Below are 26,925 nucleotides of genomic sequence, written 5' to 3'. Positions count from 1 at the left end.
TTTAACTGTTTTTCCTCCGCTTAGAATGCATCCCCTCAAGTTTTCATATAGCTAGTTCTTTTCTTATCCTTCCCAGCTGCACCAGGGAAACATTCACTGGTACATCCCTTTGGGAGATACTATACCAGACTCCATCAGCATCTATTTCAACCTTCTACTGGTGAGCCTTCATTTTTTTGAAGAGTTTAGAAAACTCAAAAATATACTTCTCTGCTCCCTTTACGGCCAGGGTTCTAGCTTAGTTTTGGTTTCTTCAGTGAACTAACTACAGGCATACTTTGTTTTACTGCATTTTGCAGACATTGTGTTTGTCTGTTTTTTTAAACAGTTGAAGATTAATGGCAACCCTGCATCGAGAAATCTGTCAGCACCATTTTTTCCTACAGCATCTGCTCTCTTCATGTCTCTGTGTCACATTTTGGTAATTTTCACAATATTTCAAACTTTCCCATTATTATTCTATGTGTTATAATGATCTGTGATAAGTGATCTTTGATATTACTACTGTAATTGCTTTGGGGTACCACAAACTGTGCTCACATAAGATGGTAAACTTAGTCGGTAAATGTGGTAGGTGTTCTGACTGCTTCACCAGCCCGCTGTTCCACCATCTCTCTCTCTCTCCGTCTCCTCAGGCCTCCCTATTCCCTGAGACACAACAATATTGAAATGAGGTCAATTAATAACCCTGCAGTGCCTTCTAAGTGTTCAAGTGAAAGGATGAGCTGCACATCTCTCACTTGAATCTAAAGGTAGAAATGATTAAGCTTAGTGAGCAAGGTATGTCAAAAGCCACGGTAGGCCAAAAGCTAGGCCTCATGCTCTAGTTAGCCAAGTTGAGAATGAAAAGGAAAAGTTCTTGAAAGAAGGTAAAAGTGCTACTCCTGCGAAGGCACAAATGATAAGAAAGTGAAATAGCCTTCTTGTTGATATGGAGAAAGCGTTAGTAGTCTGGATGGAAGATCAAACCAGCCACAACATTACCTTAAATCAAAGCCTAATCCCAGGGCAAGACCTTAACTCTCTTCAGATCTGTGAAAGCTGAGAGAGGTGAAGAAGCTGCAGAAGAAAAGTCTGAAGCTGGCAGAGGTTGGCTCATGAGGTTTAAAGAAAGAAAATTCTTCATAACATCAAGTGCAAGGTGAAGCAGCAAGTGCTGATGTGGAAGCTGCAGGAAGTTCTCCAGAAGATCTAGTGAAGATAATGAAGGTGGCTACACTAAACAACAGGTTTCCAATAGAGAAGAAGCACCTTCTATTGGAAGAAGATGCCATCTAGGACTTTCACAGCTAGAGACAAGTTATTTGCAAATATCTTCTTCCATTCAGTAGGCTGCCTTTTTGTTTTGGTTTTGTTATGTAAAACTGTTCTTGTTTGATATAGTCCCATTTGTTTATTTTTGCTTTTGTTGCCCTTGCCTGAGGAGACAGATGATGTCAGAGTTTATTGCCTATGTTTTCTTCTAAGAGTCTTATGGTTTCCACTATGACCTTTAAGTCTTTAATCCATTTTGAGTTTATTTTTGTATATAGTATAAGTGGCCCATTTTCATTCTTTTGCACGTAGCTGTCCAGTTTTCTCAACACCATTTACTGAAGAGACTGTCTTTTAACCGTTGTATATTCTTACCTTCTTTGTTGAAGACCAATTAACCATAGGTCAATACATTGATTGACCTCCTGACCTCAAACCTCCTGACCACAGATTTCTGCACTCTTTAGTCAGTTGCATTGGTCTATGTGACTGTTTTTGTGCCAGTAGTAAACTGTTCTGATTACTCAGCTTTGTAGTATAGTCTGAAAACAGCAAGCGTGATTCCTCCAGCTTTGCTCTTCCTTCTCAAGGTTGCTTTGGTTATTGGGGGGCTTTTGTGGTACCATGCAAATGTTAGAATTAGTTGTTTGAGTTCTGTAAAAAATGCCATTGGAGGTGACTGGGTGCCTCAGTCAGTTAAGCGTCCGACTCTTTCACTCATCTCTAGGAATTTTTTTCTTTCCTCTTTGATTTGTTCACTGACCCATTGGTTGTTTAGTAGCATATTGTGTAGTCTCCATGTGTCTGTATTTTTTCCACTTTTCTTCTTGTAATTCATTTCTAGTTCATACAGTTGTGGTTGGAAAAGACACTTGATAACCCTCTTGTTGGAGTGATCCCTTCATCATTATGTCATGCCTTTCTTTTTCTTGTTACAATCTTTGTTTTAAAGTCTATTTTGCTTTTTTTATTTTTTTTGCTTCTATCTGCATGAAATATCTTTTTCCATTCCTTCATTTTCAGTCTATGTGTGCTTTTATTTTTTTAGAGAGAAAGAGCAGGGGAGGGGGCAGAGGGACAGAGAGAGAATCTTAAGCAGGCTCCACGCTCAGCAGAGAGCCTGATGCAGGGCTCAATCTCACCACCTTGGGATCGTGACCTGAGCTGAAATCAAGACTTGAATGCTTAACTGATTGAGCCACCCAGGCACCCCTATGTGTGTTTTTACATCTCAAGTGAGTCTCTGTAGGTAATGTATAAGTTGGTCTTTTTTTTTTTAACCTATTCAGCCACCCTATTTCTTTTGATGGGAGCATTTAGTCTATTTACATTTAATTACTGACAGATATGTAGATATGTACTTATTGCCATTTTGTTGATTGTTTTCTGGTTGTTTTTGTAGTTCTCTGTTCCTTTTTCTCTTGCTTTCTTCCTGTATGATTTTGTGACTGTCTTTAGGGTTATGTTTTTATTCCTTACTCTCAATTTTTTGTATATCTATTGTAGGGATTTCATTTGTGGTTACCATAAAGTTCATATATAACTTCCTAGGTATATACCAGTCTGTATTAAGTTGATGGTCACTAAAGTTCAAGCACATTCTAAAGCATTAGATTTTCACTCTCCCCAATACATTTTTTGACATCATATTTTACACATATTTTGTGTATTCTTTGAATAATTATTGTAGATATAGAAAATTTTTATTACTTTTGTCTTTTAAACTCCATAATAGTTATATAAGTTGTTGACCTAGTACCTTTACTATATCTTTACCTATACCAGTGAGATTTTTTTTCTTTAATAATTTTCTTATTGCTAATTATGGCTTTTCCTTTTCCATTTAATGAAGTATCTTTTAAAGTTTCTTGTAAGGTCAGTTTAGTGGTGATAAACTCCTTTAGCTTTTGCTTATTGAGGAATCTCCTTATCTCGCCTTCAATGCTGAGTGATAACCTTGCCAGGTAGAATATTATTGTTGTTGTTGTTTTCCTTTCAGCAGTTTGAATATATCATACCACTCCCTCTGGCGTATAAAGTTTCTGCTGAAATATCAGCTGATAATTTTATATGGGCTCCCTTGTATGTAACTAGTTGTTTTTCTCTTGCTGCTTTTAAAATTATCTCTTTATCTTTAACTTCTGACATCTTGATTATAATGTGTCTTGGTATGGGTATCTTTGGGTTCATCTTTTTGGGGCTCTCTGTGCTTCCTGGAGTTGAGTGTTTTCTTCCTTCACCAGGTTAGGGAAGTTTTGTGGCATTATTTCTTCAAGCAGGTTTTCTGTCCCTCTCTCTCTCTCTTCGCCTTCTGGAACCCCTATGATGTGAGTGTTAGTATGCTTAATGTCCCTTAAACTATTGTCACTTTTAAAAATTTTCTTTTCTTTTGGTTCTCATTGGGAGATTCTCCCCTACCCCTACCCTAGAGAATCTGTACTTCTGCATCTGCTGTAGATTCTAGCTTTTCATTTCAGTTATTGTATTCTTCAGCTGATTGGCTCTCTTTTGTATTTTCTATCTCTCTGTTGAAGTTCTCATTGTATTCAACCATTCTTCTCCCAAGATCAATAAGCATCATTATGACCATTTCTTTGAACTTTTTATCTGGTGGATTGTTTATTTCATTTATTTGTTCTCTGCAGTTTTGTCTTGTTCTTTCATTTGGAACATGTTTTTCTGTCTCTTCATTTTGTCCCCTGACTCTCTGTGTTTGCTTCTATATATTGAGTAGATCAGTTATGTCTCCTTGTCTCAAAGGAGTAGCTCTATATAGAAACTATCCTGTGGGGCCCTGTCATGGAAACTCTCCTGGTTACCCATCCCACCCAACACCACCCTCTGGGTGTGGCAGGGTGGAGGGCCAATCACTGGTTGTGGTGGGGTGAGGTTACCTGGGGCAGTGCCACTGTCACCAAGGCCACCCATCAGGTGTGGTGGGGCAGACAGCCACTTGAGAGGAGCACTGGCCAGAGCTGGTGGGTTGGGTGAGGCAATTTGCAGGGAAATGCCAGGGTAGGGCAAGCAGTGCTAGCACTGTAGATGGATAGTGTCAGAAACAGCACTTGCTAGGTAGGGCAGCTACTCAGGACAAGTAGGTAGAAGGGGAGTGAAAAAGAAAATGGCATTCACAGTACTTCTATCCCTGGATAAAGTTCCAACAGATCCCAAATTAGTTCTGTGCCCTAAATTTAGTCAATTAAATTAGTCAATGAATCTCATTCACATGTAATACAGGTACTTTTCAAATTCTTGCCTCTGCTCTGGGACTCAGAGCAAGTGAGACTGTGCACATGCCCTTTATGAGTGGAGTCTTGATTTCCTGCTGTCTTCTGGCTCTCCTGGACTTAAGCCCCACTGGTTTTCAAAGCCAGATGTTATGGGAGCTCATCTTCCCAGTGCAGGTTTCCTGGGTCAGAGAACCCAAAGGTCAGAGGGCCTTTGCAGTCATGATATCCTCCCATTTGTTGCCATGCTGGGGAGGTGTGAGTCCTGAGTTTAGTAGACTGTCTCTGCCTCTTTGCCACTCCTGGTCATCTTGATGCGACTATTTCTTTATATCCTTAGTTGTGTAAAATCTTAGGTCTGCTAGTCTTCAAGTTGTTTTTGGAGATAGTTGTTTTTAAACAAAAACAATTTTTTAACATTTATTTTTTGAGAGACAGAATGTGAGCAGGAGAAGGGCAGAGAGAAGGAGTCACAGATTCCAAAGTGGGCTTCTGGCTCTGAGCTGTCAGCACAGAGCCTGACGTGGGGATTGAGCTCACAAACCATGAGATCATGACCTGAGCCGAAGTCAGACGCTTAATCGACTGAGCCACCCAGGCACCCTGATAAGTTGTTTTATATGTAGTTGTAGTTTTGGTGTGTCCATGGGAGGCAGTGAGCTCTGGATCTGAACTGCAAATCTAAACATTCTATTTCTTGAAGCATTAATGTAGCCAAAACCTAGATTCAATCTTACCTTGCAGGTTGCTGAATTACAGTGTAGCATGAAATCACAGACTTGCCACATCTCTTATGTGAATTACTACATATACCTCAGACCATTCTAGATATTCTAGAATGTCTCTATATTATATAATCTCACAATGCCCTACACTTTAAAGTTATAGCCTTTTTTCTGATTATAATCATATAATATTGTATAATTATGTTATACATACAGTCCTTCACTATTCAAGTTCGAAGAGGGTAGAGACTTATTTATTGTTATGTGGAGCCCACATAGAGTAGGAGGTAAATATAAATGTGTGAATGAAAATCTTTTTGATATGATCAAGCACCTAACCAGTTCTCCATAATATTTAATTAATTTAATTTAATTTGGCAAAGAGTTATAATACAAATGTTAACATTAATAATGAACCATGCTGTGCCAGAAACAACAGATATATTATAGAATATGCTTTCTTACCCTATAGTTCAATTATGAATTTTATTTGCTTTAAAAAATTTTTAAATATAGTTGAATTCTTTTTGTCTGCACAATAAATATTTCATTACTATAGTTTTTTAACAATCAGCTTCAGCTTAAGTCTCATTAAAGTTTGATTCATTCACTTCCAAGAACACTGGAAACTCATGATGGGAAAGCGATGACCAATATCCTACCAACTCTGGCAAGAAGTTACTCAAAATGGTCAATTCTAGATTACTGCCCTCGAGTAGAAAACTGGTTAAACTTTAAACAAAGGTTTACACTTGTTCTTACAACACATGGTACATTTTTCTCCCAGATAGTCCACCTACCTCTTCCACCTAGACTAATTTAAAAAATGAGTGTATACTTCATTGAAGTGCAAATTATTAGAAGGGCTCAGGCAAAAAGACTTGGAACATGACAAGGTACATCAAAATCTTGATGCTGCTACTACTAGACTGAGAACTGATTTTCCTCCCACTGTTAGCACTACTAACAACTAATACTTCCTGGGCACATAGGTACCAGGAACTCCAGTCACTACTCTGCAGGGTAAATTCTTCTATTATCCTCTTTTTATACATAAAGAATCTGAGACACGGAGAAGTCACAGATTTGCCTGAGATCATGGAGCTGGAAGTTGAACCTGGTTTCTCTCTAGCCCTATGCTTCTTTATGTATTTCATCAACTATTAAGCTGTTTCTAGTTTCATAATCATTTTAAGAAGAAAGAAAGCAAAATCTTATTGGATACTGAAGGAGTTTGGGTTATGTTATTTCAGGCTAGATTATAGGCTCTCTAAAACTCTAGATTTTCCAGAATCTACTGATTGATTCATTCACTCACTTAACAAGATATGTAAACCAGGTTCTTGTTCAGCAATCACTAGATGGTAGCTATGATGATGACGACTCAAGAACTAATAGCCTGATGGAGAGGATAGGCACATAAATAATTGAAATACATAGTTTTTAAAGTTTAATGACACAAGGATGTTAGTAGTTTGCACATGCTCCCTAATAACACAACGATAGATAATGAAAATACATACTTAACTACTTTTTTTAGTCACTTGTGATGGTTAATTTTATGTCTCACTTGACTAGACACACTAAACACTATTTCTGTGTATGTCTGTGAAAGTATTTCTGTATTTCTGGATGAGATGAGCACTGAATCAGTGGACTCAGTAGACTTCCCTCTTCACTGTGGGTGGACATCATGCATCTGTCCAGGGCCTGAATAGAACAAAAGGTAGAGGAAGGAAGAACATGCCTTTTTTGCTTCCTATGAAGTTGGAATATCTCATCTTATCTTCTCAGGCCCTTGGACTTGGATTTCAAGCATCAGCTCCTCTGTTCTCAGGCCTTTAGACTCAAACTGAATTATACCACTGGTTTTCCTGGGTCTCCAACCTTGCAGACATAACACTGCTGGAATTCTCAGCCCCCATAACTGTGTGAGCCAATTCTTCAGAATAAATCTCTCTCCTACTAGTTCTGTTTCCCTGGAGAACCTGAATATAGTCACCTATTTTTCTAAAGTCAAAGACAACCAACGGAATGGGAAAGGACATTTGTAAATGACATATCGGACAAAGGGCTAGTATGCAAAATCTATAAAGAACTCACCAAACTCCACACCTGAAAAAAAAATAATCCAGTGAAGAAATGGGCAGAAAACATGAATAGACACTTCTCTAAAGAAAACATCCAGATGGCCAACAGGCACATGAAAAGATGCTCAACGTCACTCCTCATCAGGGAAATACAAATCAAAACCACTCACACCAGTCGAGTGGCTAAAATGAACAAATCAGGAGACTATAGATGCTGGTGAGGATGTGGAGAAACAGGAACCCTCTTGCACTGTTGGTGGGAATGCAAACTGGTGCAGCCGCTCTGGAAAACAGTGTGGAGGTTCCTCAGAAAATTAAAAATAGACCTACCCTATGACCCAGCAGTAGCACTGCTAGGAATTTACCCAAGGGATACAGGAGTACTGAGGCACAGAGGCACTTGTACCCCAATGTTTATAGCAGCACTCTCAACAATAGCCAAATTATGGAAAGAGCCTAAATGTCCCTCAACTGATGAATGGATAAAGAAGTTGTGGTTTATATATACAATGGAAAGCCACTTGGCAATGAGAAAGAATGAAATCTGGCCTTTTGTAGCAACGTGGATGGAACTGGACAGTGTTAGGCTAAGTGAAATAAGTCAGACAGAGAAAGACAGATACCATATGTTTTCACTCTTATGTGGATCCTGAGAAACTTAACAGAAGACCATGGGGGAGGGGAAGGGGAAAAAAAAAGAGAGGGAGGGAGGCAAACCATATGAGACTCTTAAAAACTGAGAATAAACTGAGGGTTGATGGGGGGGTGGGAGGGAGGGGAAGTGGGTATGCACATTGAGGAGGGCACCTATTGGGCTGAGCACTGGGTGTTGTATGGAAACCAATTTGACAATAAATTTCATATTAAAATAAATAAATAAAGTCAAAGAGAATCTATCCTGAACTTCATATAAGACAAACAACCTTTTTTTTTTTTTTTTCAATTCAACTGTTTCTCATTATGAAGGCCTCTACACAAGTGTAGAGGGTGGGTGCCTCTTTGTTTACTTAATAGAGAAATAAAACTTTATAGGAAATAATCTATTTGTAAAGTGTATAGTCTCCTTGAAACCCAAAAAGCATGTGTCCATGGAAAATAATATACTTGGGTAAGGTAAATAAAAGGATCATTTAAAAATTATTGAGTTTCTTATTTTGGGTGGATGCCTCATGAAAAAGGTTTATATTTAGCCTGTGGCAAAGTCTCTGGTCACCTCAGAAGAAAATAAAGACATGTGGCCACATGGCTACACAACTTGCTCGACTGTATAACCTTAATACAAAAAAAGGTCACACTGCTATCAAAGGCATTCTACCCGCCTTAGGTCTGAAGTATCAAATCTCAAGAGCTAAAATAAAAATTACAAAATAACTCCTAACTGCCAACTGTTACTGCAAGGCTCCCTTATTCAGAAAGTCATTTCTTAAAATAAGTTTGAAAAGAAGAGCAGACACTGAACTTGGCCATCCATAAAATGTCAAATTCTTCCTATTAGCTTCAGTATTGTATAAAGGCATTTTGTTACATTACTCCTGACGTTTATTCATTATAAATGTTAGGATGAAAAGAGGTTTTCCTCAATGATCAATTATTGAAGGAAACTATTTTCAGGCATAAAATTAATGTAAGATATCTCATGGGTTCATTGGTAGCTACAAGCAGAGAGCCTCAGTTAGGTGTTTTAAGCTCTCCCTATCAGTCCCTGATCACTACCCCCACCTATTGGGGCACCATTTTATGCGGAGCAGTTTGTTTCTAGATCTTTGAATAAAGCCAGTTTGACAGCCATCACATTATACTTTACAGAAGGCTAATGTCTCTCTTCCCTACTTCTAACATGCACAGAAAACATGTTTTTAAAGAAAAAATCCATACCACTTACAAGCCTGTTAGAATTTATCTTTCTCTAAGAGGGAAGTGAATCCAAATACATATGAAAAAGAAATCTTACTTATACAAAGGGAAGTAAATAACCAACTTAGTATGTGGAACCGAATCTTACAGAGAATAAAGAAGTGAATAAGGCACAGCACGGCTGGATTAGCATATTTTCTTCAATAACGATATCAACATGTTTTATGATTTTTCCTTCTTTCTAACATTATATAAATGTGACTATTTATTTATTTATTTATTTTCAAATGTTTTTATTTACTTTTGAGAGAGAAAGCATGAACTGGGGAGGGGTGGAGAGATTGGGGGACGGAGGATCCGAAGTGGGCTCTGCAGAGAGCAATGAGTCTGACACAGGGCTCGAACTCCACGAACTGTGAGATCATGACCTGAGCCAAAGTTGGATGCTCAACGAACTGAGCCACCCAGGTGTCCCTAAATGTCATCTTTTAAATCTCAATGGCAAAGAGGCACAGAATATAAAAACTAATGAGCATACAGTTTTCAAAACCATGCAAAGATGGCACATGCTAATGTCAAGATTCTGATAATATGTACATATGCTTATAAGTAAAACTCTCAGGGTAAATTTATGACTAAGTGAGGAATTAGTCTGGTTAACATCTATTTAGTATATAAGAAGCTGAAGAATGGTGCCACTATATTCTGGAGCTAAGATTACCATTGGAAGTAATGTACTAGTGAATTCAAAGCAGAAAAGATAAGATTAGCTTGCCGAAGGAAAGCAGGAAGAATCAAACAGAATTTACTAAGTCTTGCCAATGTGGAAAAGACACAGCCCAGTTAATGTTATAGACATCTATAAAAACGAATGTATCAACGGATGGTATACAGGAAGTCCAAAGGACCCAGACGGTTTCAGGGTCATTCTAGCACTGTTTGAGGAAGAGTGTGCCTTCCTGGATGCCGTAGGTTACTACAGTTCAGCGACACTGGTTATCAAGATCATAACATCAACTCTTTGTTATTATTGGCTCAAAATTTTCTATTTATAATTTGACTATCCATATATAGATTTTCTCAAAAAGTGGGGGATGTGATGATCATCTTGATACAAGGAATTAGGTCTATACTCTACCACTGACTTGGGCATCAGGGATTTGAGTCAGGAACATGGCTCTGCCCTTTGCTGCTGTCACCTGCAGCAGGAACACACTCCTGATCAAGAAAGTTCACATGACGTTTCTGGCTCTGAAAGATTAAGGTCAAGATGAAGTAAATTCTGTTCTAGGAAATCCCTCCTGAGAGGTCAGCTTCTCCCTATCTCACTATTTTGATGCAGAAACCTTTCAGGATCACAAAAGGGTGAGTTTGCTTTTATATACATTACATATGATTCAGAAATTGCTATAAAGCAGAAGCTATAGAGATAAACTGAATAAGCAGTGACCCCACGACAAAACTGAGCTTATTTCAAAAAACTAAACTCTAATACATATTTATTCACTACTCTTCTAACAAAAGAGGAAAGCAGAAAAGGAAACCAGTCAATCAAATACTCAGTTACTGGTAATAAATACTGATTTCATTCTGATATCTTAACTAATAATTTTCTAATAACCATTGCCAGGTAGCTGGGGTTCAATTATTTTTATCTCAACAACTTGTGACTAAGGATCATTAAAGATATATGGTAAAATGCTTAGTTTAAGGCCTTATTTCTGCTATACCCAATTTTAAGTCAAGAGAAATTAGATTAAAAACTCAACTAAAACAAAGGGGAAAAAATAAGGATTTTGAGTTTCCTATCAACTTGGTTATACTTTTGTTATAACTAGAGAACTTTTCTGGAAACAGGCATAAATATTTGGTATACTTAAATATATTATTTAATTCTCTCCAGAACTAACTTGTAAAAATAAAAGTGAAGAAAACATTAGGCAGCTTTTCAATTTATTTTAGGTCTTAAATTGAGATAAATAATCAGATACACGACAAAGCAACTTTGGTAGTCGCTGGATGATGCAGACACCTGTGCAGTCGGGGCTGTAAAGGAATTTTTATTAGGCTGATGGAAAACCAGTATTGAATTCAGTTGCTGAATTTCAACCAATTTAAATAAATTAGCTGACCTATAAGTGACGTAACCCTAAATTTCCCAGTGCAGCTGCCAGAAATCTATTTTCCAAATGAAACAACAGATGGTTTTGAACAATACTGCAATATAGCAATTTTCAGTTATTCCAAAGCGTTTTTCTCTTGCTAAAATTATAAAAATAATTGAGAAAATAATTTTCAGATTTTTTCTGACAGATTGCTATTTTCAAAGTGAAAGCAAAGTTTAATATCCTAGTGATGTTTTTAGCATTATCTTTAGAAATTGCTCTATTTGCTAGTTTTTATTTATCTAAAACAACACATGGCAGAGTGTAACCTTGCCCTCATTTTAGAACTAATTTAATACTCTTGCAGTGCTCGCAAGCACTTCAAGATGTATCTTTCCATGTGATAATGTCCAACTCACAGTATGCATTTAGTTAAAAACTTCATCATTCTGGAAGGATGAGACCAACAGGCCAATTAAGCCTGATGTGAAAGATATTTATAACCTATAAACCTCTGTAAATAATTGAAGAACTGTTCATTTCTTCAAATACCACCATGAACAAAATAAATAAAGTCCATCCCGAATGAGGCTAACCCCAAAAGAAGCTTAACCTTTCAGGTGAAACATCCCAAGTTCCTTAAACTGTTCTTGGCAAATAAATGACTCTGCTTTCTACTCACTGATTTAACTGAGAACACCTGTAAGTCCTCAGCCTTCCTTTTCCAGCTCATTACCTCTCCAGTGCCACACAGGGGAGTCTGGGCTTTGGATCTGGGCTGCCCAGAGTTAGTACTGGCACCATCACTTACGACCGGGGAGATCCCGAGCAGGACAACCTAAAGCCTCTCAATCTCAAATTCCTCACATTCCACCTGCTAACCATACCGACCTGATGGGGCTGCTGTGGACTAAATACACTTAGTGAACACACACAAAGAACTTCCAACATGCCATGTATGAGGTAAGTGCTCAATAAATGTAGCTATTCTTATTATTATTACTATCATCGCTTCCCTCTTGTCTCGCTCAATGCCTAGGCTGCTCCAAGGTCCAGATCTCTTCCCTGCCTTGCACTCCCTCATTGCCGTACCTTTGCCCTCCATCCAACAACATGCTGGTTTTCTTCCTTGTGAGTGAGCCTTGTGCACAACACAAAGCAAACCAAAACAAAAACATCAGCCAGCATCCTTAATAACTACTTTTCCACTCCTTGCTTTATACAAAACTTATCTTTTAAAACTAGTCTATATTCATTCCTCCGTTTTGTCACCATTTACTCTTAACTCTCGCGGTTTTACTCCTAAAGCTGCCGTCTGAACAATCACATGATCACAGAATGCAGCAGCCTTCCTCAGTCCCACTTCTCAACCTTCTACAACCAACAGGACCTCCTTCCTTTTTGAAACTTCTGCCTTCTGCGCCACTGCCCCATCCTAAATCTTCCTCCCTGTTCAATGACCACATCTGTACCTCAGCCAGGTTCTTTTCCCACTCCTTCCACAGAAACCCAGATTCCCAAAAGTTCTGCCTTCAGTCTTTCAGGCCCCTCTCCCAACCGCTCTACCCCCATGGGACTGCCCCAAACCGCAAGGCTGGACCTCCAAATCGCCACCTCTGTTCAGCCCCTCCCCACTCCAGTCCTGCCTTTCATGATTACTGAAGACGTCCATTGAGTCCTTCCACCAGCACCTCACACTTACCACGTTCTAAGTCAAATCTGCCAAGTTTTCCTTCTTAATATTTCCACTTTAGTTAATTCATGGCACCATCATTTTTTTAATGGTGGAGGTCAAAACATTTCAATCATCTTTAATCTTCTCTGTCCCTAACAGCTCATAACGGACAGCACAGTGGTTGTATGCATGGGCTCTGGAACTAGATAGACCGTGTGAGTGTGTATCCTGACTTCCCCTCTTTCTGCCAGTGTGACCTTGAGCAAGTCACTTGGCTTCTCTAACTTCAGTGTGGCCCTCATAATATAGCTGTGCAGTTTTCGTGAGAAAATGTAGGTAAGGCCACAGAGGGTTGGCATTTGGCCAGCTATGATGATGAGGACAATGAAAAAGAATCTCAGTGATCCGTTCACACCCTTCTCATTCTTTACAGACTCCTGTCACATCTCACATAGACCTCATCCGTGTTGTCTCAAGTAAATTTCAACTCAGGCGAGCCTTTGCTGTAAATGTGTAAGTGCCTCAAATTTTCATTAATCTCAACCACGACCTAGAACATTTAACATTCTACTTACATTATCAGTGTGCTTTTTCTCTCATAGCATACTAAATAACGATGTAATAAGAATTCAGGAGCTGACCTTATTTGAACCCAATTTCAAGTAACATTCCATAGGCCATGTGGTCAGACATCAAAATCACTCTCAATTCTCAATAATGCAGAGCAGATTATTGATAACAAATTATAAAATCTTTGTTGTCGTTACCCTGACCAAACAACCACCTCACAGTCAGTCACCTGTTCACATTGTCCCCAGGAGCTTAAAAGTAAATTTAGTTTTGGCCTAAGAAAGATGTGACATTATTGAAAAAAAAATTCAGAATCATATAATGTACTACAAAGTCAGTATGTTATCTTTTGCTTTGGATCATCAGTGACTCTTTAGCCCTACAATAAAGTAGAACTGATTAAATATTTTTATGAATGTCCATCTAAATATTTACCACATTTAATTAAATGGGACCATTGCTGGGGTGCCTGGGTGGCTCAATCAGTTAAATGCCCAACTCTTGGTTTCGGCTCAGGTCATGATCTCATGGGATCTTCATGGGTTCTAGCTCTGCATTAAGCTCTGTGCTGATGGTGTGGAGCCTGCTTAGGATTCTCTCTCTCTCTCTCTCTCTCTCTCTCTCTCTCTCTCTCTCTTTGCCCCTTCCCTGCTCACTCTCTGTCTCTCAAAGTAAATAATAATAATACAATTAAAAAAATTGGGACCATTGCATTGGAAGTAGTTATCCTAAGAGAAGCATGTTTACGTATTAATTAAATGTCTGTAGTCAGTCACTTTTACAAAGAAAGAGAATTACCGCTAAGGATTGGAGCTCTCTTGTTTCTTCCTCTGCTGCTGAAGCGTGATACGACAGAACCTATAGGGTAAGAAACCAAAGAAAACAGGTTACCCAAGAGAAAACTACCAAATGTAGACTACAATCTCAAGCTCGAGATTCTGCTAAAACTTCCTGGAGAGAGAACTAGACACCTCAGAATGTCAAATCTTGTTTGCTGCTTTTCTTCAACAGAAAGAAAAATCCCAGATTTGACTCAATTGCGTGTTTCAGAAGACCAAAAGGTATACTCTCTCTGTGTTTAGAGAAAGTCTTGTCACTTTTATTCTGACACTGTTGATGTAATGAACACATTATTGATAAGCGATGCTACTGGCTCAAAGTTGGCAGAAAATTTGTTTTGTGCTTTTTTCTTTTTGCACTGCTTTTTAGAAAATACTGACTTCAGTTATTTTTACTTGTGAGAATTACGAAAAAATCTTTTGCGTAAACTGACACTTAACATTGACATTTGGAAAGCAAGGAGTCTAGAAGAAGCTCTCAGGGGAGGGCTGTAACTACTCTAGAATTTCATAAAGAAAAATGGCATGGCTAGAACATGATGTCACACAGATCAAGACAGGCAGCGCTGCCCCATAAATCCATCCAGTAACATCTGGGGACGTGAGGCACTCAGTGAGGGGACAAGTGGGGCCTGGGACCCTGCTTTCAATACCTAACTAGTACACTTTCTCTTAACCTAGTAGAGTTAAACAGACAGGCTTACTATTTTCTCATCACTCAACAGAAGAATCATTAATTCCCATATTCAAAAGTAATGACTTCAAAGTAATAGGATAATATTTTAGACATTCTTTTGAATCAGGGCAGTGGTCATATTTAAAACATCTACCGTCTGGGGCGCCTGGGTGGCTCAGTCGGTTAAGCGTCCGACTTCGGCTCAGGTTATGATCTCGCGGTCCGTGAGTTCGAGCCCCGCGTCGGGCTCTGTGCTGACAGCTCAGAGCCCAGAGCCCGCTTCAGATTCTGTGTCTCCCTCTCTCTCTGACCCTCCCCTGTTCATGCTCTGTCTCTCTCTGTCTCAAAAATAAATAAACGTTTAAAAAAAAAAATTAAAAAAAAAATAAAAAATAAAAAAATAAAACATCTACCGTATTTTTTAAAAAATATTTTTTAAAGTTCATCTTTGACAGAGACAACATAGATTTACTAAAAACCCCACAGATATTAGCAGGATTGATAAAAAGGTAAGCCATTTTCAGACTTAAATTGATACAGGAATAACATACCATTCTAAGTTTTAAAAAATAAATTTTGTCACACTGGAGATAATAATAACACCTTACTCATACGGTTGTAATGATTAATTTTGTTAATACAGGCCTACCTCTGAGATATAGCGGGTTTATTTCCAGACTATTGCAATAAAGCCAATATTGTAATAAAGGGAGTCAAATGAACTTTTTGGTTTCCCAGTGTACATAAAAGTTATGCTGACACTATGCTATAGTCTATTAAGTGTGCAATAGCATTGCTTCTAAAAAAATATATGATACCTTATTTCAAAAACACTTTATTGCTAAAAAAATGGAACCCATCACCTGAGTTTTCAGCAGGCCCTAATGACTGATCACAGATTAGCATAACAAATATAATAATAATGAAAAAGCTTGAACTATTGTAAGAATTATCAAAATGTGACACAGAGACATGAAGTGGGCAAATGCTGTTGGAAAAATGATGCTGACAGATTTGCTCAACATAGGGTTGCTACAAACCTTTAATTTGTAAAAAATGCAGTATCTGTGACAAGCAATAAAACAAAGCACAATAAAATGAGGTATGTCTATACACGTGAGCATCAGAACACAGAGTAAACATTTGGCAAAGGTTAGCTATTATTATTGTTGTTTTGTTGGTCATTATAATGACCATGGCTTCCAGGTCAAAATAATTCACTGTCCTAAGAAAACCTGAGGGATTGGTGTCCCTAGCTTTTATACAATGCCTTGTAAGGAAAGGAAAATCTTTTTCAAGGTTAAACTTGTGAGCATCGATAGGACTTCCCATAATGAACTGAAATAAAATAAATGTTTAGACTAAGTAAAAGCCTAATTACTCATATATTTAACTGAAGTAAAACTATAGTGTTAAAATAGAAATAAATCTCAATCAGGAAAATACTCGAAGATTTTGAACAAAATTATATAATGTCTGGGATTTGCTTCAAAATAATCAATGGATTAAAGTGGAAGAGTGCAGAGCAGTGAGCAAGTGTATGAATGGAATGATATTGGCCAGGGGTCAATAATTATTAAAGATGGCTAATGAGTACATAGGCACTCACTAAGCTATTCTTAGTATACTTCTGTATATGCTTGCAATTTTCCATAATAAAACATTTTTACAAGAAGAGATAATTTCTAATTGATAGCTGGCTTAGATTCAATTCAGTGCAAAACCAAGGGAACTATAAAAAATTTGATTAAAAATATATGTATATACACACATGCACACATGTATACATACATATGTATATACGTGTGACACTATATGTACATATATGTATGTGTATAGATGTAATTTGAGGTATATGTGTGCATATATATATACACACATACATATATTTGTGTGTATATATATATATATATATATATATATGCGCCTATATCTACGTGTGTGTATTTCAAAAAAAGATTTCCACTGGCTTATAATCCAAGGTCTCTTATATAATACCATGGCAAAACTATTCATGTTATATATTCATCATTACTAATACTATCTTGGTTGTTAGTAAATTTTTACTTATATATCTTTCTAGCTATTTAGGTTAGGAACTTATTAGAGGATTGGAGGAAACGTTACAGTTTCTAAACATGGATTCCCACTGATCTCAATTACATAGGAGTAGGCAAATATTCAAACATACTTCACGCCACTGTATGAATAAGTAGAGACGTTTGCCCTTTTGAAGTCTGTTTCCTTAAACTGGGTCTCTGATGTAAGAAATTTCTGGGTTATGCAAAGTGAACATTTTCAGGCAGTTAGTGAAATACACCTGGAAAGGGCTGGCCCCACTTGGGTAGGGTAATCCTCCTCGGGAGGGAGCCTGCCGAAGGTCAGTGTCCCAGGCCAGTGGGTCACAAGCTGCCTGCACATTCAGAATCACCTGGGGGAAGCTCTGGAATAATGTAGATTCCCAGGCTCTACCCAAGACTTATGAATCAGGGTATTCAGAAGTGGGATCCATACATCTGTAATCTGAAAGAGTTTCCCTTTTCCTCACTTCTGGTTCTCTGAGTGCTTAGGGTTTCTATTTTTGTCTTTCAAAATGTATGAGTACAGCTGTTCACCAGGGGACAGGGATGCTCAGGCACTGGAGCTCGGACAGACAGGCTGCACGGGCAGCAGACATCTGTGTGAATGCATTCTTAAGATCAGAAGAGTGAAGGGACGAACAGCCTGAGTTTTGGTTTGGTCATGAGACCTTTGATTAGTCTCTAAAATATTCTGGGTCTCCGTTTCCTTAGCTGTTTCCATGAGGAACTAAGGATTCAGTCTGATTCTCGTGAGGAGACGCTGCTATCACACACAGACCCCACGAGTTGTTTTGGCGGGAAAGGCAGAAACTGAGTGTGGCTGCAGAGACCGAGAGTCCCACAGTTGTCAGCCCACCTCCAGTGTGACCATTTGCTTGGCCATGGCTCTCTCCACTGCTTCATACATCTGTGTGTTCTGGATCCCCAAGCCACAAAAGATGACAAAAGCCTCCAGAAACTGTTCGTCATTTCGGTTGAAAGGCTTAACCTTGCCAGTATTCTCCTCCATCTTATTTACAAGTTGGCAAACCCCTATAACAATCCAAGAAATTGAGTAAACATTATTATTAATTATTATACGTTTTATTGACTTGAACACCCAGCCCCCGCAAAAAAAGATTATCTTATGCTTTTATGAGTGCTTGGAATCTATCTCCAAAGAAGCAAACGGATCCTCACAAATATAAAAGCTAGAAAAGTAAACCGAGTTAATTTACATGAGAACTTGTTTCACACAGTATGTTGCCTGCGTTCAAAAAAATCCTAGAGTACTATTTTCTTCCAGACGCGGTCACGAATTTTAGATCAGCTGAGTCCCCAAAGACAATTTGTCCTTTGGAAACTAATTGGATTTTTGTACATTTGCCAAGAGAACAATTTTAATGCACATCAGAATTTTGGGTCACACAGATTGCCTTTCCTTACTGAGAAACCAGAAGTTAAAAACTACAGTAACATACAAAATAGAACGTAGAAAACAGGTTAATTCACATAGACCATCTCAAATTTCAAATAAGTACCTCTGTATCCAGGAGAATCATACTTGCAGACAACTTTTGATACTACAAATAAATGCAAATAAAAATGACCATTTAGAAATAAAGGCAGAACTAATCTTTGAAGAAAATCATAACCTCCCAAGTCCTGGCTTCTCTTAGAAAGTCAAACATATAGGGGCACCTGGATGGCTCAGTCAGCTGAGCCTTCGACTTTTGCTCAGGTTATGATTTCAAGGTTCGTGTGTTTGAGCCTTATATCGAGCTCTGTGCCTGGAGCCTGCTATGGATTCTGTCTTCCTCTCTCTGCCCTTCCCCCACTCATGCTCTGTGTCTCTGTCCCTCAAAAATAAATGTATGTTTAAAAAATTAAAAAAGAAAAAGAAGTCAAACATGTAGTCAATATAAATGGAAAATTACATCAACATTGTAAGTCTTTACTGAACTACTTCAATGGGATTCTGAGCCAGTGGCCTCTCTTTGAGGAGTTCAGTGACCTCCTACCTCTGGGTAAAACAAAGTGTTAAGTACTTATTTCTTCCGTCTCTAAATATTTAATACCAGAGTTCCAGTGTGTGCCCACCATGGGATACGTACTATGCTAAATGCTTCAGTACACACACAATCTCTGGGCCTTAAAATTTACACTGCAAAGTAGATATGACCATCCCCATTTTACAGATGAAAAAACTGAGTCTCAGAAAAGTTAAGTCATTTGCTCAAGGCCACTTAGTTTCTATGCTCACGTCTAAAATTCAAAGCCCGGCTCTGCCTAGTCCCAAAGAGCACTTTTTACCACAGTCCTCTGCTCTGTGCTCTTTGACCTCCTTGAGATCACTGCTGGTGGTTCCCTGACTGTATCTTCTTGCTCACAACGTTGCCTGTGCTTTTCCACCCGCCTCCACTGCTCCCCACTGCTTTCCTTCCGATTAGCCAGCTGACACTCACATCTCCTTCACAGTAGCTCCTGGAGGCCTCCCACCTCCCAGGTGAGGCAGGCACTACTCTTTTCTATGCCCTTAATCCATTGCTTGGTGTATCACAGCCGATTTCATTTCTGTCCCTCTTTCTAGGCTGTAGAGATTTCTGGCCTTAGAGATTTTATTTTCTCAGATCCACTTCCTCAGTTAGCAAAATGCCTGGCATATAGCAGTAACTCGAAAAATGTTTACTGAGTTAATGAAAGAATGCAGGACTGCAGCTCTCACCCAAACTACTTTCCCATGAAGACTAGAGTGTGTTATCAGTTACTTTTCCCAGAGCACAAAAGGATTTCACAGAGTCCACAATGATCCATGGTTGCACATTAAGTCCTGTTATCGCCATTGATGTGCAATTTATTCTTAGCACTGCAAATTCACTGTACTCTCATTTTTGCTCGTTCTGGTTTGTTTGTGGGAGTTTTTCTACTTTAGACAGTAAAGACATCCTTATCTGTCTATTAGCACTGCAGGGAATACTTCTCTAACACTTATTCCACTATCAAGGAATACTTTAAGTGAAACATAATGAATTTGAACACTGCAAGAAAAATAGCATTCTCTTAAAAGAACACGTCCCGTATATGGTACAATGCAAGGGTTTGGTCCTCCAACCTTTGTGAATCCCCAAATTATAAATGTGGAACTGTTTATCTAGGTGCTGGCTGTCTCCCAAATCACATTTTCTTGAGAGTCACATGTCTCCCGCTTTATCCTCACATCACAACGTAACTGCCTTTCAATTTCTACTAAAGTTGTCTCCTGCTTGGCTGGCCACTTTCCATAAACAAGATTTCTCTTTTTACCAGTTTATAAGAATTACTGTATGTGTGGAAAGGAAAAGACAACAGGAAGGGGTTGAGATGTGGGTATCAGGCAAGCTGCTGGGCTTATGACCTAGCTAAGTAACTCTCCGGGACGTCAGTTCAAATCTATGCCTTAGTCAGAAGTCAATGAATGTGCATTAAGAAGTATTAATTAATTCATCTGGAATTCAAAGGTATAGAAATGAATGTCACATGTACAAACATCAAAAGCTGGCTGTACCAACCACAGCTCAGAGCGGAACAGCTAAAGTGTGTTTGCTTTACAAGCCACCACTATAGATAACAATGTGTAGACAGGGCTAAACTCAGTGCAAGGAAAGGGTAAAGACAAATTATCCGTTTAGGCATATAATCTAATTCCCCTTTGAAAGCACAATGGACAGTTATATTTTTATAGCATCCTTGATCATCCTGCTGATTCCTTTATACACTTCAGAAAATTTAATTCTATCAAACAAAAATACCCCAGTTTAAAAAAAAAAAAACTATGAGGAAGAAAGTTTATAACAAACAGAGTCCTTCTTGAGGAGAAAATATAAAGCTCGGACACATTTACAGCTAGGGTTTTCAAAAGTTCATTAATGACTGGAAGACTGGATGAAGAGTATAATAATAAAATTTAAAACTGGTCATCTGAGATGCCACATCTACCAGTAATCTGTATGAAATCAGAATCATTTATATATAAAAACAAAGTACTTAATGCAGAGCCAAAAAGAAAAGAAAACCATTCAGCAAAAATCAATTAATATATACAATCATAACATAAAATATTCAAAAACATTAGGAGAAAACCAAGAAGGAGAACAGTTAGTAAAGTATCAGTTTACTTAATAATATTAGAGTTCACAAAGTACTTGTACTGACATTGTCAGTAGGGACTAGATGGTTTCTAAAATCACACAATCATATTTCCTTTTCTGTAACTCTAGGAATCAGATGTTGTCACTAACCACAGTTTACTTCCTGGTTTTTTGGCACAGCAGGATGTCAGCTCTTATATCCTGCTTATAGTCTCATGTACTCTCTACCACATAGTGTGGACTCCGAAATTAGCATCCTGTCTTGCTTAATATGTAAGACCTGCCCTTATTACCAATCTTGCAAATATATATTTTTTTGTACTTGTCATTTGTCAATTATCTTAATCAAAAGAGATTTTCTGAATAGTGTCTTGCTTTTAAAAGAAACTTCCCCATTTTAAGATTATATATAAACCTATATTTTCCTGTAGTATTTTTGTAGATTCACTGTATCACATTTAATTTTTTAATTCAACTTAATTTTTTCCCAAATTGCTACTAGATTTTTATAATAGTTGAATAGTTACCCCTTCTCTAATGATTTGAACTGCCACCTTAAACACTAAAGTCATACTTATTTCAACTACTAGGTACTTTTTTCACATTTTAATAATTTAAAAAATATGTATTTATTTATTTGTGAGGGGGGGGGGGCACGTGCAAACAGAGGAGGGCCAGAGAGAGGGAGAGAGAGAATCCCAAGCAGGCTCAGCCTGACTTGGGGCTCAATCTCAGGAACCTTGAGTTTGTGACCTGAGCTGAAATCAAGAGTCAGATGCTTAACTGACTGAACCATCCAGGTGCCCCACATTTTAATATTTTTGAAATCAGTTTGCACCCTAATCAATTGCTTGTCATAGTTTAATTGAAATTATTTTTTTTTTCTTTCTTGGAACTATAGAAAATGAAGTCTTTCAACCAATGGTACCTTAGAAACAATGAAATATACTCTACTATATACAATAACACTAATATATATGTAACAGATTGGGTGTGCATTTAGACTTTCTATTGCATTCCATTGATCTTGCCATCTTTTCTGGCACACATATGATACTTTTAATTATGTTACTTTTACAGCATTATTATTTTTTAATATTTATTTTTGAGAGAGAGCAAGACAGAGCATGAGTTGGGGAGGGGAGAGGGAGACACAGAATCAGAAGCAGGCTCCAGGCTCTGAGCTGTCAGCACAGAGCCCAATGTGGGGCTCAAACTCATGAACTGTGAGATCATGACCTGAGCCGAAGTTCGAGGCTCAACCGACTGAGCCACCCAGGCACCCCTTGCAACATTATTTTAATTTCTGATAGAGCAAATCTTTTTTTTTATTCTTTGATTCTTTTTATATGATATGCTTTCAGATGAGTTTTATAAATGTTGGTCAGGAATTCCCCTTCCCTCTGAAAAAAAAAAAAAAAAACCCTATGAGGATATGTATTAAAATTGATATAAATCTAATCTGGGGAAAGTTGACATCTTACAAAATAGATTCTTATCATCAGGAAATGTTATGTCAGTTCACTTACTAAAGATTTTTAAGTTATTCAGTAGACTATTACAGTTTTCCTCATAAAGACGCTACTACATATTTCTGGCTAAATTTATTCTTTGCTACTATTATCTATGGGATTTTTTTTCCATTACTACTTTTGAACAGATTTGTCTTGGGATATATTAAAGTTATTTCTCTTTAATAATCTGAAAACCAGGTGGGGTGCCTGAGTGGCTCACAGTTAAGCGTCCGACTTGGACTCAGGTCATAATCTCACAGTTTGTGACTTCAAGCCCCACACTGGGCTCTGTGCCGACATTTCAGAGCCTGGATCCTGCTTCCAATTCTGTGTCTCCCTCTCTCTCTCTCTGCCCCTCTCCCACTCACGCTCTGTCTCTTTCTCTCAAAAATAAAAAAAAGTTAAAAAAAATTTTTAAAATAATTTTAAAACCAGGAAGTTTTAGAACTCTCTGTAGAGAAATACTTTCAGCTGATTCTCTTGGGTTTTCCACTTCACAATCATATCATCTGGAAGTTGTTTTATTTTGCCTTTTCTTTTTCTGTATCTCACATTGTTTCATCTCCTCCCCTCTGCTTTGGCTAGAATTTCCTCTGGGCAATAGTTGTTATTTTTTATTCATTGTTACTTGTGTTTTTCTCTTATTATCCTCATTATATGTGCTGCAGGTTTGCTTATTATTATTGTTTCCCCATTATCTCTTTTTTTCATTATCCCTTCCCATTTCATAAATTTATCATTTCAATTACTTTTCTCTGCTTTCTATTTATTTCTTTATTGGGGGGCAGCATAGAAGGTGAGAAACAGAGGGTGCTGTTTTTCTAATTTCTTCAACTGAATTCTTAGTTCAAATGACTTTATTATTTCTTAATAATAACAAAATAGTTAAAGCTGTATCTCTCCTCTGAGCATAGCTTTGACCATATGCCTTGAGTTTTTATGTTATGTTGATACAACCATCAATTTTCTAAAATGAGGTACTCTCATTTTGGCTTTTGATTTCTCCATCATCACAAAGGAGAATACTTTGCAGTTTCCAAGTGAGAATTTTCCTTCCCACTTGTCCTTTTATTATGCATTTCCAATTTCAATGCATTGTGATTCATGAGAGTGGTCATCAATTCTGTTTTGGAAATACCGAGTTTGTGTTATATATGTGTGTATCATTAATATTTGTAAGTTTCTGATGGATATTTGACAGGAATTTGTATTTTTAGATTATGAAATATAAAAGTAAATCTATATTTGCCTATTAAATCCACTTCGTTTTTTTATAGTAATGCTAATGTTTCCTTATTTTTTCCTGGAGTTTAACTTTCTATGAGATGTGGTGTTCTAAAGACTTCCATTTTGTCCATTTCCCCCTCTATTTTTAATAGCTTTGGCTTTTATATATCAATGATGCTAGTTTATTAGAAATATTTATGACAATTACGCTGTCTTTGTGGATTTTAAGTTTAATAAATTTCGAAGTGACCCTTTACAGTATGTTTTTACCTTAAATTTGACTTTGTCTGATATTATTATTGTCATCTCTATTCAAATTTTTCCCATTTTGTGTAAAATGCGTTCTTACAAATGATATATACCTCATATCTTCCAGAAATTCCCTCACTATTTCTAGTCCAGTAAAGGTAATCTTCTGTTTTCTAGTGCTACTATAAAGTTTTTCTTGCTATTTTTGCAATAATTTCTTAAAACTATAATCCTTTGATTTATTTATTTTTATTTTATATATTTTCACTTTTATAATTCTAACATACATTCTTAGTTTAATTTTTTCTCATTTTCTTCCAATTATTACTGTCCCTACAGTCTCATTGCCTGGAACTTATTATAACTAAGCATAATTTACAATTCTCTGAGAAAAAAACCACATAACTTTAAGCATTATAGGCAATGTGTACCATGGATGACACTGCACAGTTTCATTATACTTGCATTAGGAAAATCCTAGCAAATATTTCTATAAGCAAATGAGAAGTTAGTGATATTGCCAAATGGTAACACTTCATATGAAAAATAAAGTGAAGCAGTGTCAAATTTAAACATATAATTTTAGAATAGTTATCTATGCCTTAGAATCAAATTGCAACACAGACATGAGCAGAGGGTTAGGGTAGCAATCCGTTTAGAACACACATTCAGTTAAGAAATACAGTTGACCCTTGAACAGCACGGATTGGAATGGTGAGGTCCACTTATATGTGCATTTTTTTTGAGAAATACAGTACAGAACTGTAAGTGTATTTTCTCTTTCTTATGATTTTCTTAATGCATTTTCTTTTCCCTAGCTTACTTTATTGTAAGAATACAGTATATAAAACCTATAATAAATAAAATATGTGTTAATCAGCTATTTTTGTTACTGGGGAGACTTCCGGTCAACAGTAGGCTATTAGTAGTTAACTTTGGCGGGATTTAAAAGTCATACATGGATTTTAGACTGCATGCGAGGGGGTGTCAGTCCCCCCTAATTCCCTTGAAGAATCAACTGTACATATTTCCCATACTTCACAATCAAGAATGTGTAATATAACACTACAATATTTATTATATTTTTCATTAACAAAGAGATGAAAATGTAAGTTATTTAAAGTGGAGATGTTCTAAACATTTTTTTTGGGGGGCGGGGGGAATGGGAATGGGACTAATTTCTTCAAAATCTGTCCTGAAATGGGCATGGAAAATAGCAGTAAGAATTCCTGGTAAATATGATTTGGGAAAAAGGCATATTTAGCCTAATAAATAGGGGAAATAATTGGTTAAAATAAATGAATATTGAATGAGAAAAATATTTCCTTAATAGCACTGGAAGCAAAACTCTAGAAACACTCTCTATTAGCCAGAGCACTAAGAAAACATTTGATATGAAACAATGCCTCAGGGAATACAACAGGCCTCACACTGGTCTAATGTCTATAATTTCATCTAAATGTCAGTAACGGAAAAATATGAGGGGGAAGGAAGATTACAAAAAACACATGGTCCTGTCTGCCTTTCCGCATGAAACTCTATGGGGATTCTCTATTAGAATTACATAATAGAGGAATCTGGCCTGTGATATGCAAGAAAAATTATCTACAGCCATGACATTTTCCATGCCACATCTGTGGGCACAAAACACAGGCAAGAATTCAAATTTTCTGTTTTGTCACACTTTTAAGCAGCAGGGAGCACTGGAAATGTTCCTTCTCTTTCTTGGAATCAACTTGAGCCCCCACCAAAACCCCCATTTTTTTCTTTCTTTTTATTAATAGGGAATTTTTCCTCTCCAAAGATAACATTTGCTTGCTTTTGGCTCTGTTATCAAGTAGGGTGACACAAAATGTATGCCAAGTCTGATCACTTCAACTGGTATTTTTGATTTTTTTTTTTTTTTTTTGCTCACTTGAAGGAAACGTGACAGAATCACAGAATGTGAACAGATCTGAAAGGTTCAACTCGGCAGAGGTGAATAATGTGCTCGTGTTTTAAATGGTTAAAGGAAGAGTGGAGCCAAATGGATGCTGAGTGCCCTCCCCACCTGGGGCTGTTTGCACTTCACTGAACCAGCTCACATTTGTGTCAAGTGATGACAAAGCCTGATGGAGAACTTCCTCCAGCTACTCCCCATTCCCAATTATTATTCCAAAGAGATGCTGCTGAGGAAAAGCAAAGATCTGACCTGATGTAGCAAGTTGCCACTCAGTCCTCATTATGAAAACTTGCTAGTAAATAATGCATCCCTTCTGGAATTTCACTTCACATTTGCAAAGGTCAGAGGCAGCTTATATCAAAAAGCATTCTTTTAAAAAAGCGTAATATTTACAATGTAGTTTTCACCTTGCGCTCCCGACCAAATAAAATTTTTATAATATAACATTTACTTGGTATCATATTGTAAGGCACCCTTGTCAGTTTCCTTATTGCTTATGTTAGCAAACTCATGGATGATAATCTTGAAAAGAAAATGCCCATACTATGTATTCAGCAGCCTCTACTTTTCTCTCTGAGAACTGTGAAGAGTTCAGGTGACCAAACAGCTCGGCTGGGAGTCCCCAGGCTGTTTTATAGAGACTTTACTAGGCAATTCACACCACAGTCAGGATATGACTCCTGGCCTTGTAGCCTTAGAAACTAGATTACCATGACTGAAGACAGAGCCATTTCTCTGGGGGTAGAGGCACTGTAACTAAGTTCACAAGACTGATATCTAACAGCAGAATA

At 37.5% G+C, this 26,925-nt stretch overlaps 1 protein-coding gene and 2 long non-coding RNA genes across 11 annotated transcripts in view; 2 read left to right on the top strand and 1 right to left on the bottom strand.

Annotated features, from left to right (window-relative positions):
• The window catches only part of LOC109248726 (uncharacterized), a 54,459-nt gene extending 51,651 nt beyond the window's left edge, over nt 1–2,808 (top strand). For all 5 annotated transcript variants that reach the window (XR_008421708.1, XR_008421706.1, XR_008421705.1 and 2 more), the window contains one exon: nt 77–2,808. This is a non-coding gene — a long non-coding RNA (uncharacterized LOC109248726). The remainder of the gene's footprint in view (nt 1–76) is intronic.
• PDE5A (phosphodiesterase 5A) overlaps nt 1–26,925 on the bottom strand; it is a 139,680-nt gene that overhangs the window by 39,839 nt on the left and 72,916 nt on the right. For all 5 annotated transcript variants that reach the window (XM_019418579.2, XM_019418552.2, XM_019418587.2 and 2 more), the window contains exons 10-11: nt 17,953–18,128; nt 14,299–14,358 (exon numbers count right to left, since the gene is read on the bottom strand). In XM_019418579.2, the coding sequence (XP_019274124.1) occupies nt 14,299–14,358; nt 17,953–18,128 (236 nt within the window). The remainder of the gene's footprint in view (nt 1–14,298; nt 14,359–17,952; nt 18,129–26,925) is intronic.
• Nucleotides 9,686–17,713, top strand: LOC128776553 (uncharacterized). Its single transcript, XR_008421709.1, has 5 exons — nt 9,686–10,515; nt 11,984–12,218; nt 13,364–13,443; nt 14,512–14,561; nt 17,623–17,713. It is a non-coding gene; the product is annotated as an uncharacterized LOC128776553 (long non-coding RNA).

This window comes from Panthera pardus, unplaced genomic scaffold, assembly GCF_024362965.1.
Source record: "Panthera pardus isolate Hobbes unplaced genomic scaffold, ASM2436296v1 HiC_scaffold_13, whole genome shotgun sequence".
Lineage (NCBI taxonomy): Eukaryota > Metazoa > Chordata > Mammalia > Carnivora > Felidae > Panthera > Panthera pardus.
This window is presented reverse-complemented; position numbering and strand designations above follow the sequence as displayed.